Below are 15165 nucleotides of genomic sequence, written 5' to 3' on the forward strand. Positions count from 1 at the left end.
CTGCTTTGAGTTCCACTATCCATATCTATGAAGATGACTTCCAAATCTATATATACAGTCCTCGCCTCTCTCCTATGCTCCAGTTCCCCTTCACCAAGTGCCTGCTGGACATATACTTGGATTGTGCCATAGGCATCTCGAACTTGCCATGTTCAAAACAGAACTCTTGATCTTTCCTTCTAAACCCATCCATTCTACTGACTTTCCTCTTCAGCCAAGGGCATCTCTACCCTTCCAGGCACCTAAGTTTGCTTCAGCATCCTCCTCAACTCTTCACTTCCCCCCCTCACTCACCCAAACACCCCTCCCCTATTTCCAATCCACAAAATCTTGTTAATTCTACCTTCCTAACATCTTTTATATCTAACCCCATTTTTTCCACTCCCACAGCCTTCACCATAGTTCAAGCCCTCATCCACCTCTTACATGAATTATTGCAATAGTTTCCTAGCTTTTCTATCTGCCTCAGGTATCTCCCTTCTCTAATCTATTTTCCACACAACTGCCAATTTGCTATTACTAGAGCTTATGCTGGACCTAGTCACTCCCCTGCTCAAGAAACATCAATGGTTCCCTATTGCCTCTAGAATAAAATTAAAACGCTTTTGTTTGGTATTTGTGGCCCCTGACAACCTGCTTTTAATGTACCTTTCTAGACCAATTTTTTTTTTATTAATTCCCCTAAACATTCCATATTCTAGTTAAACCAACCTGTTTGTTGTCCTCCATTCATGGAAAGCCATTTACCACCACCATATCTTTGCATAGGCTGGCTCTTATTTCTGAAATGCTATCCATCCTCACCTCTACCTCTTGGGATTCCTAGCTCCCTTCAAGGTTCATCTCAAGGGCCACTCCTGCAAAAGGCTTTTCCTAATTATTTCAGTGGTTGGTGCTCCTCTGAAATTACTTTGAATTTTAAAAATTTGTTTTTATTTGTACATGGGCTGCTTTCCCAAGTAGAATATAAGCTCCTTAAGGGCAGGGATTACTTCATTTTTTATTATATATCTATCATCTACTATATTGCCTGGCATAGAGTAGATACTTAATAGATGCATATTGAATGGTACTTTACAAAGAATTCTGGATTTGAAGTTAAAGGATGTGGGTTCAAGTCCCAACTGGCTTTGCCCCTTGGACAAACCACTTAGCCTCTTCAGGCCTCAGTTTCCTGTCCTGTGAAATGGCATTGGATTAGATGACCTCAAAGGTTCTTTCATCCTTAAATCTATGATCCTATGATTCTAAAATGCTGAATGACTCACAAACACTTTCTAATCAATTTCACTGTCTTGATTTTTCTGATTAACTCAAATCCAAGATAATTTGATAGCTATATTACTATAAGCCCTCTCTTAACAGTGAACTAACACCACTACTTTAGAAAACCCATTTGCCAAGAGGAAATGAGATACCCTGAAAATCCACTACATTTTACAATTACTAGTTAACATTCAGGAAAATAGTAATGGACAACAGGAGGAAGAAAGAGGCAGTAGGCTCCTGGTGAGTTAAATAGGACAGTAAACCTCTGAATAATTAAAAAAATGGCTTTAAAAAGGAAGAAGCAGATCTATAACATGTGGCATCTATAGTGTGCATGATTTTTAACACCTCATAAGCTTCTCAAGTTTCAGATTATATGAGAGTCTTTTTAACAAACTTGGATTCTCTAAGGACTATATTGGTAAACTTGCTTTTGATGTCAAGAAACACTGTGCTCAGAATTCTGTTATGAGAGTGTTCAAGAGAGAAAGAAGGAATAGCATCTGACATTAAACATTATGAATTCTATTCCCCTGCTAAGTTAATTCAGTTCCATTAAAAACTGCATATAATTATTTATGTTTTGAAATAAGCTCGGGGCACATATCTTTTCTAAGTGTGTGGTGCTGCCAATCGAAGCAAAAGAAGAAAAAAAGAGAGATTTTACTTACTGTGGCATCTTTGACAATTTGTTTCGCCACTTGTTCTGGTTTACAAAGTGATGAGGTCTCTGAAATAAGCTGAGTCTCTAAAGGCTTAGGAAGAAAAAAGTATATGTGTCACTATCAATATAATACTAATTACATTAAAGGCTGAGATTACTTTTTCTAGGGAAATACTTTTCTAGGTTTTTTAATGTTCCCCTTTTGATTAAGTTCTTATATTCAGGAAAAGGTCTGAAATTTATGAGTGCCTCCTCCTTCATCATAACAGTAAAATTCTCCCGGGGTGGGGGGTGGGGGTAGTAGAAGTAAAGTGATGCCCAGCTTTCTCTAGGACATGTATTTTGTCACCCCAGTTGGAGAGGAAGTACATGGTGCATACACAGAAACCGTCCTTCTCTGGACACACCCCTCTAGGCTGCCAATTGACAGGTAGTACCTTGGACAGAGGGCAGACTGGACTTTGTGGCTTAGAAAAGTTTTGTCTGAAGATTAGCACTAAGGTTCTCATCATCTTCACTATGAACAGGCTTGGATGACAGTCTACTGAGCCTTATCTGTTAGCTGAAGACTTCAGCAAAGAGACAGTTCAGTATCAGTCCAAGGAATCTTATTAGGATTCTTAGGAAATAGGGGAGGAGTCTTCTTATGAATCACTAATCAGTCCATAGGAAACTATTCTTTATCCCTATTCCTATATTAACTGATGAACAGATGACCTAATAAAATTTTAGCTTTTGGGTCTGTCAACAATGAGACAACATATGTAAAAGGACTTTGCCAAACTTAAAGTGCTATGTAAATACTAGTTATCTATAAGGGGCCCATTCTTCTAGTCGAGCACCTTGCTTTCTAGCACATTTAATAATTTAATATAGTCATTAAGTGGTGCAAGTGGGTAAAGAGCTGGAATTGGAGTCAGGAAGATCTGAGTTCATATTCGGCCTTAGACATTAGCATGTGACCCTGGGCAAGTCACTAAGTGGTGTAGAGCTTTGGACTTGGAGTCCCAAAGACTTTGTATGACTCTGGAAAAGTCACTTAGCTGCTCTGTGCCTCAGTTTCCTAGTCTATAAAATAGGAATGATAGTAACACCTCTCTCAAAACTGTGAGGATTAATTGAGTCCATGAGTTCTTTGCAAACCTTAAAATACTTTATAAATGCAAAATAGGGATAATAGCAGTATCTACTCTACAGGAATGTTTTGAGGATCAAATGAGATAGCATATGTAAAAACTCTGCAAACCCTAAAGTTCTACGTATAGTACCTCATGCCTCAGAGCTCCTAGGTTCAGATACCTTTTCCCAAGGACTGTAAGCTCATCAGGATTGAAAAAGATCTCAGAGGTTATCTGGTCTGACCCATACCTGAACAGGTCACCTTGAAAGGCGGTCCTAAGTTGTGACCAAGGTCATTTATTGAGATAAGATATTTGCATGAGACAAAACAAAACAAAACAGAACAAACCTAAGACTACGTATGCTTGGAACGGCATTATTTATGGCATCAGAATCAATCTGATGAGAATACGAACAGGGATGTTTGGAACAGAAATGCCCAACACAAGCACTATGGCACACATACCATTAAATCATGGTGTGCCAAACTCGCAAAAGCAGCTGCATTTTATGATTGAAGGTAACTGAACAATTTGAACAATAACAATGTTCTTTATGAAGTGTTTTGAAAGAGAAAAGCCAAGTCATAGGACTGAGGTAACAATTCCTGAGGTATGGGAATCACACTAAGATTGAGATGCTGGCTCTTTGGAGGGTACCAATCCTTCTAGCTCACTGGCACTAGAGTTAGTTAACTAGTTCTCTAGCACACACTAGTGGTTATGGAGTTAGTTAACTAGTTCTTTAGCAAAACTAGTGACTATAGAGCTAGTTAACTAGTTCTCTAGCACACACTAGGGACTATAGAAGCTAGTTAACTAGTTCTCTAGTAGATACTAGTGGCTGTGGATTGAGTTAACTAGTTCTCCAGTACACATGAGTGGTGATATCTCCCCAAGCACCCAAAGGACCAGTGGAGAATTGTCCTCACCCACAGTAGCTGGTGCAGCATTTTGCTGGGGAAAAGAAACCCCATTTAAAGATTTATCCTGGAGGCTGAGTAAAAATGAAACCATCATGCACTGTTATCCCCATTCCAGGAACAAAAGTCTATTTACCCAATATTATAAATCTGTTTAGCAGAGCTTCTCTAAAAACAGATTAATCTGTTCTACCTTAAAACAAGACATCTGGCTTAAATTTAAATGGTGGATGAAATGAGAGAAAGAGACAGGGACAAAGAGATCAAAGACAGAGAGAGAGAGAGAGAGACATAGAGAAAGAGAAAGAGACAGAGAAAGAGAAACACAGGGAAAAAACTTCTAAACTATAAATATATCTTACAAATGGTGAGGTCATGGCATGTTAAGTGCTAATTTTCTTCTGAAGATCTTAAGAGTTATTAAGCATTCTTTTTTTTTTTGCTTTTCTTGGTTTTTTATTTTTATTTTTATTTATTTATTTTTTTAATATAAATTTATTTATTTTTAGTTTTCAACATTCACTCTGAATTCCAAATTTTCACCCCATCTCCCCCCTTCCCCCACCCCAAGATGGCATGCATTCTGAATACCCCTTCCCCTAGTCTGTCCTCTCTTCTATCTCTCTCCCCTTCTCTTATCCCCTTCCCCTTCTATTTTCCTATAGGGCAGGATAGACTTCTGTACCTCATTTCCTGCATTTCTTATTTCCCAGGAGCATGTGAAAACATTTTTTGTAAAGATATGTTTTTAAAACTTTAGGTTTCAAATTTTCTGTCTTCCTCCCTCCCCACCCACCCTCATTGAAAAGGCAAGCAACTCAATATAGGTTATACATGTGCAGTTATGCAAAACATGTCCACAGTAGACATGTTGTGAAAAACTAACTCTATTTCCCTCAATGCTATCCTGCCCTCCCATTTATTCTATTCTTTCTTTTGACCCTGTCCCTCCTCAGAAGTATTTACTTCTGATTACCCCCTTTCCCATTCTGTCCTCCTCTCTATCATCCCCCTGCTCTCTTGTCCCCTTCTCCCCCTATTTTCCTGTAGGGTATGACAGATTTCCATACCCAATTAAATGTGTATGTTATTCCCTCGTTAAGCCAAATCCTATGAGAATAAGATTCACTCATTCCCTCTCACCTTCCCCTGTTTCCCCTCTACTGCAACAGACTTTTCTTTTCTGTTTTTTTTTTGTGTGAGATAATTTACCCCATTCTACCTCTCCCTTTCTTCTTCTCTGAGTATAATCCTCTCTCATCCCTTAATTTTATTCTCCAGATATGACCCCTTAATCTTCAACTCACCCTGTGCTCTCTATCTATCTACATATACATACATATAATTTTTTTCCTCCAACTACCTAATACTGACAAAGGCCTCATGAGTTATAAATATCATCTTTCCATGTAGGAATGTAAACAGTTCAATCTTAATAAGTCTCTTATGATTTCTCTTTCCTGTTTACCTCTTCATGTTTCACTGGAGTCCTGTATTTGAAAGTCAAATTTTCTATTCAGCTCTGGTCTTTTCATCAAGAATGCTTGAAAGTCCTCTATTTCACTGAATGACCATTTTTTCCCCTGAAGGATTATACTCAGTTTTCCTGGGTAGGTGATTCTTGGTTGTAATCCTATCTCCTTTGCCCTCTGGAATACTATATTCCATGCCCTGCGGTCCTTTAATGTAGAAGCTGCTAAATCTTGTGTTATCCTGATTGTGTTTCCACAGTACTTGAATGTTTCCTTCTGGCAGCTTGTAATATTTTCTCCTTGACCTGGGAACTCTGGAATTTGGCTACAATATTCCTAGGAGTTTTCCTTTGGGATCTCTTTCAGGAGGAATCTGTGGATTCTTTCATTTCTATTTTGCCCTCTGGTTCTAATATATCAGGGCAGTTTTCCTTGATAATTTCTTGAAAGATGATGTCTAGGCTCTTTTTTTGATCATGGCTTTCAGATAGTCCAATAATTTTTAAATTCTCTCTCCTGGATCTATTTTCCAGGTCAGTTGTTTTTCCAATGAGATATTTCACATTGTTTTCTAATTTTTCATTCTTTTGGATTTGTTCTACTGTGTTGTGATTTCTCATAAAGTCACTATCTTCCAATTGCTCTATTCTAATTTTTAAGGAAGTATTTTCTTCAGTAACTTTTGGACTTCCTTTTCATTTGGCCAATTTTGCTTTTTAGGGCATTGTTCTCCTCACTGGCTTTTTGGACCTCTTTTGCCATTTGGGTTAGGCTATTTTTTAAGGTGTTATTTTCTTCAGTATTTTTTTGGGTCTCCTTTAGCAAGCTGTTGACTTGTTTTTCATGATTTTCTTGCATCACTCTCATTTCTCTTCCCAGTTTTTCCTCTACTTCCCTTACTTGCTTCTCAAAATCCCTTTTGAGCTCTTCCAAGGCCTGGGACTGATTCATATTTTTCTTGGAGGCTTTGTCTCTGGTTGTATATTTTGATCTTCTTTTTCACCAAAGTAAGATAATATAGTCTGACTCTTTTTGCGCTGCTTGCTCATGATCCCGGCCAATTACTTGAGTTTTAAACTCTTTGTTAAGGTAAGAGTCTGCTTCCAATGTGGAGAGTGTACTGTCCCAAGCTTCAGGGGTTTGTGTAGCTGTTTTCAGAGATACTTGTAGGGACCTGTAAATTTTCAGTTCTTCCAAGGTGGTATGATAAGGGGCGAGGTGTTTACTCTTTTCCGGGCCCGTGACCACAAGTGTTCCTTTCTGTCCCGTAACTGTGAGGAGGGGCTCCTCTCCACGATCACTACAAGCTCCACCACGCCAGCGCTCCTCCTCACCCCAGCACCCCGCCCAGAACTGTGACCCAGATCCACACAAGGGCAAAGCAAGAGATTCCTGCCTCTGCACTGGCAAAGAGATCCCTGCAGTCCCTCTCTGATCAGCCACTGTATTCCCCCTCAGTCTGTGGGCCGGAAGCTCGGGAAGCAGCTGCCCCCCTCTCCCCCGGGCCACGCTCTTGGGGAATGGAGATGAAACCCTGCCTTCCTCTCTGAGCAGACTTTTCCCACTGACCTTCTAAGTTGTCTTTGGCATTGGTGGATTGAGGACTCTGGAAACCTCCACAGCTGCCCGCGATTCAGTCCTCTGAGGCCTGCTCCTGGTTTGCTGTGGCCTGGATATACCTTTCTGATCAATCATCCAGGTTGTCTTGGGCTGGAAATTTGTTTCACTCTGTCTTTTTGTGGGTTCTGCTGCTTCAGAATTTGTTTAGAGCCATTTTTTATGAGTATTTGGAGGGGTTTGGGGAAGAGCTTAAGGAAGTCACTGCTTTCGCTCCGCCATCTTGGCTCCACCCCCCCTTTTAAGCATTCTTATAAAATAGCAAGGAAACTATCATAGATTCCAGAATCTAAGGTGCTAAGGGCTAATCACTCCAGAATTAACATGGTACATCAAAACATTTAAAAATAAATAAATAAATAAGGGACAGCAAGGTGGTGCAGTAGATAGAGCACTGGCCCTGGAGTCAAGAGGACCTGAGTTCAAATGTGGCCTCAGACACTTGACACTTAATAGCTGTGTGACCCTGGGCAAGTCACTTAACCCCGATTGCCTCACCAAATAAATAAATAAATGGAATGAATGGATGAATGAATGAATGAAATTATAAAAAAAAAACAGAGTTGGAGTCTTGGTTCTACACACTAGTATTTGATTGCAATCAGCTTTAACTCTCTGAAGCCCAGTTTCCTCATCTATGAAACTGGAATGACAATACTTTCACTGCTAACTTCAATAGGATGCTGTAAGGACCCTTCTCACAAATTTCACTTTTTTAAACTACAAAACACAAAGTAAATGCAAATTATAATGAAACACTGAAACATTTTTTCCTTAAAAAATGACACTGCAACTTTCTAATCTCCTCAGACACCAACTGGATTTTTATAGCACTTTACAAAACTCTTTCATACAACCATCAGATTAAGTAGATATTATTGTTTTGGGGTTTTTTTCCTGAGGCTCAGGAAGGCTCCTAATTAGTCACCTAATTAGTAAATGTTCAAGTATGGACTGGAACCTAGGTCTTTTGACTCAAGTGCTGGTTTGTTAGGTTGGTTTTTCTTCCATCATAAGACATAGGTTAGAAATGGGGGACAATTTAGAACTATCAAAAATAGCCTATTTTACAAAAGAATAAGAGAATTTATAAAAGAACAGGGTATTTTTATCCTATGCACAAAAGAACTGTGGCATTTTAAGGAAAAATGGACTCTCTGGAATTCCTAATAGAAGTTCCAGGAATTCTAAAATGGTTCTAGACAATCTGTAAACTGAAGGGAAAGAATCCATTCAGAAGGTGTTAGCTAACCTTAAAGTGATGTATGAAAACTTACACAGTCAACTATGATCCTTTCTAATGATACATGACATTTATACTAGGTAAAAAGGTTATCAGAGATGTGGATGGCTAGCTGGCTTTCCCTCATGCATGACACTATTACACTGTCCCATGTCCTTGCTCACATGGTCCCCCATGCCTGGGAAGCAACTCTCATCTATCCCTTAGGTTCCTTAGCCTCCTTTAAGACATTGTTCAGATTTCCCTTCTTATGTGAACCCTTTCCTGATCCCACTAGTCCTTACTGCTCTCTCCCTCTGGAAATCACTTTGTATTATTTTGTATTACTGGTGCTATCCATTCTAGAGAGATGACTGATTAAAGGCACTGAATCAGACATAAATATTTTTGTATACAACCATGGAAAGACTATGTCTTGCTTGATATTTTAAATATGCATGCTTTGCATATCTGTCATAAGAAATTTGTTTTTCTTTTCTTCTTTTTCAATGAGGTGGAGGTAAGAGGGAGAGACAGTATAGTTATTAATTTTTTTAAAAAAGAAAGAGATCAGGTGGTGCCACAGATGTGAAATGTTGCATGTACTTTCAGATGAGGTCTCCCCAATATTGGTTTAATTTAACTCTTTTACTTTGTTACAAAAGACCACTCAGGAGGTGAGAGTAATCTGTACATGGTTGTAATGTAAAAATTAAACATCAATAAAATAGAACAATAGCCTTTAAAAATTATAAACAAATAAATAAGTATGCATTATTTTGATGGCTTTGAGGTTCATGTTAGAAGTCTGGAAATTCCCTGTTCAGTTGAGGCAAAGTGGTGGGGGCAGACTTTTTTTGTGGCCCTTCTTGTGAAATACTAAGAATAAGTTGGAGCCATCAGGTAGCATGATATCAGTTCTAGTCAAATGTGCCATGTCTGTGTATATGTGTGTGTGTGTGTGTGTGTGTGTGTGTGTGTGTGTGTGTGTGTGTTGTTGTTGTATTGTTGTTCAGTCATTTCAGTTGTGTCTGATTCTTTGTTACCCCATTTGGGGTTTTCTTGGCAAATATACTGAAGTGGTTTGCCATTTTCTTCTCCAACTCATTTTATAGATGAGGAAACTGGGGCAAACAGGGTTAAGTGACCTGTGCAGGGTCATACAGCCAGTAAGTATCTGAGACCCGATTAGAACTTGGATGAGTCTCCCTGACTTTAGGCCCAGCATACTATCCTGATGAATGGTAGTTATGGGTGAATTAATCAAACTTCAGGTTCAGGAACGCTCTAGGACAGGAGTTCTTAACCTAGGGTCCACCAGCTCCCAAGGAAGAGGGGAATCAATGGAAAGATTTAATGAAGTCTATAAATTTAAAAAAAAATTTTTTGATAACTGGATTTCAATATAATTGGCTTCCTTTGTAATCTTTTGTGTTTTACTTTATGCATTTAAAAACATTACTCAGAGAAGGGGTTCATAGGCTCCACCAGATTGCCAAAGGAGTACATGATGCAAAAATAGGTTAAGAACACTTGGCATAGAGCATAGAGAGCCAATGAGCCTTGGAGTCAGGATGAATTATGTTTCAAGTCATGCCTCTGATACACTCCTGGCAATGTGACAGTGGCCAAGTCACTTCACTTTTCAGCAACCCAGGCGACTCTCTACGATGAAGTTACAAAGCTAGTACTGACCTGTATATGCTATATACTATATGGTATAGTATATACTATATATAGTATAGTAAACTATATATAGTATAGCTAGTACTGACCCGTATCTACTATGCAAGTACAGTATATATACTCTCCAATATTCAGGGCCATAATGGCAATATATTCATTCATTCAACAAATATGTGAGTATATAATATAGTAATAACATATTTATAAAGAAATTTACAATTTCCAAAGTGCTTCTCTCACAACAAACCTGTGAGGAAGGTAGTGTATTATTATCTCCATTTTACAGATGGGGAAACTGAGGTCCAGAGAGGTTAAGTAACTGGCCTATGGTCACAAAGCTAGTGAATGTAGGCCAGATTTAAACTTAGATCTTCCCAATTGCAAGCCTGGTGAGCTGTGACACCCAACTGCCCGTGAAAGTACGTTCTAGCCTAAAATAAGAGCACTGGCAAAAGCACAGAAATAGGAAAATGAGAAGTGCATTCAGAGATAGCAATAATAGTACAGTTGAAGTTTAGATGGCACAAAGAGGAGGAGAAATGAAGCTGAAGAGGAAGGATTGGGCCAAATCACGAAGATCCTGGGCAGGTTTTATCTCTTTTAGGACTTTATTCTACAGGCAATGGGGAACCACTGAAGACTTATAATTTCAAGAAGTATTTAACAGGATTGGATTAAAAAGATTAGAATTAAGTTAAAAAGAATAATCTGATTAAGTATAGGGTGGGATGCCCTGGTGGAGACAGATCAGGAGGTTATTACAGTGATCCAGATGAGGTGACAGGAGCCTAAACCTATTTACATGGCAGGAGGGAGAATGAAAAGGCCCAGGGTGGAGCACAGAAACGGCCTCTCCCGAGTTCTGATCAGACATTCACTAGCTGTGTGATCCTGGGCAGCTTCTGTGCTCTCTCTCTCAGAACTTCAGTTTCTTTGTCTGTAAGATGGGGATAATAACACTGGAACCACCTTGACACAGAGTGGTTGTGCACAGAGCTTTGCAAACCTTTGAGTGCTACAAAAATGTAAGTCTGGGAGCTGTAATGGGCAGGACTTGGGCATGGACAGGCTAGAGGAGGGGCAAGGGGCAGTATGAAGCCAATGATATTAAGGAGCCCAGGGGACCAACACAAACAGGGAAGGCAGAAGGAGGGATAGGTGAAAGGACAGAACTGAAATACAGGCATGGGAGCCACCTGTCTGCAGAGGGGCAGCAGAGGAAGCCACAGGAACAAATAAAATTACCAAATGAGAGACTGGGGAGAGAGAGAAGAGAATAGGACAGAGATCTGAAACCTGGGGAGTAAAGACAGTTTGAGGGTGGGAAGAGGAAGAGGCATCATTGGAGGAGACAGTGAAGGAGCAACTCAAATGAGAGAAGAAAACCTCGAGAATTCAGCATTAATTAATCCAAGGGAAGAGTTTCAAGGACCAGATGGGTCAACAGAGTGTCAAAGGTAGCAAAGATTGAAGAATGAGAGCTAGAGCATCCCTTGTGAAGGCTCTGAGCAAATGAATATTTGATTTGTTGTTTTTTTGCTAGGCAATGGGGTTAAGTGACTTGCCCAGGGTCACACAGCTAGTAAGTGTTATGTGTCTGAGGCCGTATTTGAACTCAGGTCCTCCTGAATCCAGGGCTGGTGCTCTATCCACTGTGCCACCTAGCTGCCCCCGAATATTTGATTTTATTGAACAAGCATTTGTTGTATACACACACACACACAGCAACTGCAATATAACTCTGCTTGTACAAGGTATACTTTGCTAAGTGCAAGAGATAAAAAATCAGAACCAAAACAGCTCCCGCCCTCACAGACCACATACTACAAGAGAGATGCAACATGTACACAAATGACTAAATACAAGGTAATTCAAGGAGGAGAAGAGTGTTAAGACTGGAGGAGATCAGGGAAGTAGTCAGGGAGGAGGTGATACCTGAGCTAAGCCTGGAAGACAAGGATGCCAAGAGGCCCAGAAGGAGAGGCTGCATTCCAGGGACATAGGAGCTAGGACTACTTGTACAAATGCATGAAAGCAGGACAGAAACTGCAGGCTTCAGGGAGTGACTAGTAATCCTGTCTGGCAGGAAAGGAGAGTACATGAAGGGGAACAGTGTGAAGTAATCTAGAAAAATGTGGAAGGGGTGTAGCTAGAGCACCGGCCCTGAAGTCAGGAGGACCTGAGTTCAAATCCGGCCTCAGACCAAACACTTGATACTTACTAGCTATGTGACCCTGGGCAAGTCACTTAACCCCAACTGCCTATTAAAAAAAAAAAAAGAAAAGAAAAATGCAGAGTGCCAGAAATGTCAGCCTGAGGAGTCTGTAGTTTATCCTGAAAACTTTTGAGTATAAGAATAACACAATCAGGCCAGTACCTTAGGAAGATTCTTTTAGCAGCTATGTGGATGACACATTGAAGAAGGGAAAAACTGGAAGTGTGGAGAATGTTATAGAAGAACTGACAAGATGTGGCAGCTGGTTGGATTTTGGTGGGAGGGGAATGGGAGGGCCCAAGACAACTCAGAGGTTAAGACCTTGGGTGATTATGAGAATTGTGGTGCCCTTATCAGAAATAGAAACCTTCAGAGAAAGGGCAGGTTTTTCAACAAACACAAACATTTCAATATATAAAGGACAACAAAAGAAGAATATGTATGAAATTGTGAACTTCTGTTACAGTTTGAGGGTTTTGGGTTTGGTTTTTTTTTTGGAAAACAATAATTAAAATTGACAAGGTAGTAACAAAATGGCTCTTTGTGTCCCTTCCTGAATTTCTTTTTCTTTTCTGCTGTGTTTTTAATGTTACTGATTTCTTAAAATTGATACATGGTTTTTTTTTCTTGCATCTCTACTACCCCCAATTAATACAAGATGATATCATATCTAATGCAGTAAGGTGTTTTTTTTTTAAATCAACTATGTAAATACAGGATTATAGGAAGCTAGATCAAAAGCAGTTCATGTGACTTGCCCAGGGTTACACAGCTAGGAAGTATCTGAGGCTGCATTTGAATTCAGGTCTTTCTGACTCTAGATCCAGAACTCTATCCATTGCACCACCTACCTATCAGAAAAACATGGAATCTGCAGCATTATAAAACAACTTCAAAAGGCACATACAAAAACAAATATATTATTACCTTCGTTTTCTTTTCTTCTGCAAAACCTGGGGTATCTGTATCTGGTGGATAGGCAATTGTTATATAGATGTTATATGGCTTCACCTGCATTTTAAAAGACAACATTCATAAGTAAACAGAATATAGTTTTCCAAATTACATGCTGATTTTCATATGCCATACATGAATATAATAAATAAATATGATGATTCTCAAATGATATTCAAGGTTTATAATTTAAGAACTTGGCACTGCTGAACCAAGGTGCCACATCTTCTCTGTGAGGTTCATTATGGACAGGACCATAGAGATGGTTATCATTTGGTACCTTCATTCTTACCTTTTTCACAGAAAACAGCAGCCCCAAAGTACAGAAAAATCACCTTTTGCCAAAACCTTCCTGAAATCCAACAATTTCATCCCCACTCAAGGAGAAATCCAAAAATGGAGAGGAAGGTGATTCAACCACCAGAGGTTTTGAAAGAAAACACATGCACAAAACATAAGGCTCACATACAGACATAAAACCTCATTCCTTCAAACCTCACCTCTCCCTTCACTGAGACCAGATAGTAATACTGCTTACTGACCCTTCCTACCCTCAGGCAACATGCTGGTTTCTATGACTAGTTTTTCCCTACAAACCCACTACTAATTATCATTTTAACTTCATTTTACCTGTATAAAAAAATCTGGAGGATGAGGTAACTATGTCCCAGCCTTCACTGCCCAGGGAATAGCCCTTGTACAAAAACAAAACTGGAGCTAGGTGGTACACACTGTAATTTCTACTACTAAGGAGGCCTTGAACTGGTGAACTGCTCAAGCTGGGGGGTTCTGAGCTACAGTGGGTTAAACTAATTAGCTGTCCAAACTAAGTCCAGCAGCAATGTGGTGAGCCCTAGAAGCAGGGAGCCACCAGGCTGCTTAAGCAGGGCAAACTGGCCCAAGGCATAACTGGAATAGATTAAAATTTCTTTGACAGTCAGCAGTAGGAATTTGCCTGTAAGTGGCTGCTGTGCTTCCAGGCTAGACAAGGCAGGGAGACCCAATCCCCCATACACCCCTCCCCCATAAAAAAGAAATGAAAAGAAAAAGAAAATCTGATATAGCTTCTTTTGATCAGCATACTACTGATCAAAGGAAGAGGAAGCAAGATATAATGAAAAGTCCTAAATGTAGAATCAGCAAAAACCTGGGTTTGAATCCCACTAGCTACATTGATTTTTTTTTAAATCAACCACAGAAGTATAAGGTTATAGAAAAGTAGCTTGAATGTGGTTCACAGACAAGTCACTGAAGCTTCATTTTTCTCATCTGTAAAATGGGCATACTAACAGCAACTACTTCACAGGGCTGTAGTTAGAATCAAGTGAGATAACATAGCTAAAGCTGTTTTGCAGATCTTAAAGTATTATATAATTGCCATGTATTGTTATTGTTGATGTTTTTATTATTGTTATCATTATAGGCCAGATACACATTTCCCATATGCCCCTTGTTGATGCAGAGACACTCACTGGTACACTTCCATCTCTGAACAAATCTTCCCAGGGCCATATACTCATCCTCCAATACCTCTTCCTCAGAGTAAAACCCTGGACCTCAAAGACACCTTCTTCCACACATTCCTGAGGCAACCCTACAGAACAGAAAAGCATATACTATTGTTTCCTGAGCTATTTCTTAACCATAAGGTCTCCTACTTGTTCTCCTCCCTTCCCTGAATCCTATCAATCCAGGGGAGATTATTCCTTCATATAGGAAGAATTTTCATACCCTGGATATTCCCTGGATAGGACATTAGACTACCCTTCTCCAGAACACCTACTTAGAAAGTTCTTTTACACACTATGGAATATGTTACTTAAAATACCTCAAATTCAATAAGAATTTTCACTACAGATGGCCTCTTGACATTTTGCACATCTGAATGGATATATGAAAAAGCATTCATTAAGTGCTTAAAATATGCCAAGCTAAGGGATGAAAATACAAAGACAAAATTGAGAAGTTCCCTGCCTTCAAGAAGCTCACACTCTAATAGGAGAAGGCAAGATGTAAAGGCAACTG

General features: G+C 39.5%; 1 protein-coding gene across 1 annotated transcript in view; it reads right to left on the minus strand.

Annotated features, from left to right (window-relative positions):
• Positions 1–15165, minus strand: part of KDSR (3-ketodihydrosphingosine reductase) — a 59443-nt gene that overhangs the window by 7636 nt on the left and 36642 nt on the right. Inside the window, exons 7-8 of the mRNA XM_020995749.2 lie at positions 13114–13197; positions 1941–2024 (exon numbers count right to left, since the gene is read on the minus strand). Of these exons, the coding sequence (XP_020851408.1) occupies positions 1941–2024; positions 13114–13197 (168 nt within the window). The remainder of the gene's footprint in view (positions 1–1940; positions 2025–13113; positions 13198–15165) is intronic.

This window comes from Phascolarctos cinereus, unplaced genomic scaffold (genome assembly GCF_003287225.1).
Source record: "Phascolarctos cinereus isolate Bilbo 61053 unplaced genomic scaffold, phaCin_HiC Scaffold_4;HRSCAF=312, whole genome shotgun sequence".
Lineage (NCBI taxonomy): Eukaryota > Metazoa > Chordata > Mammalia > Diprotodontia > Phascolarctidae > Phascolarctos > Phascolarctos cinereus.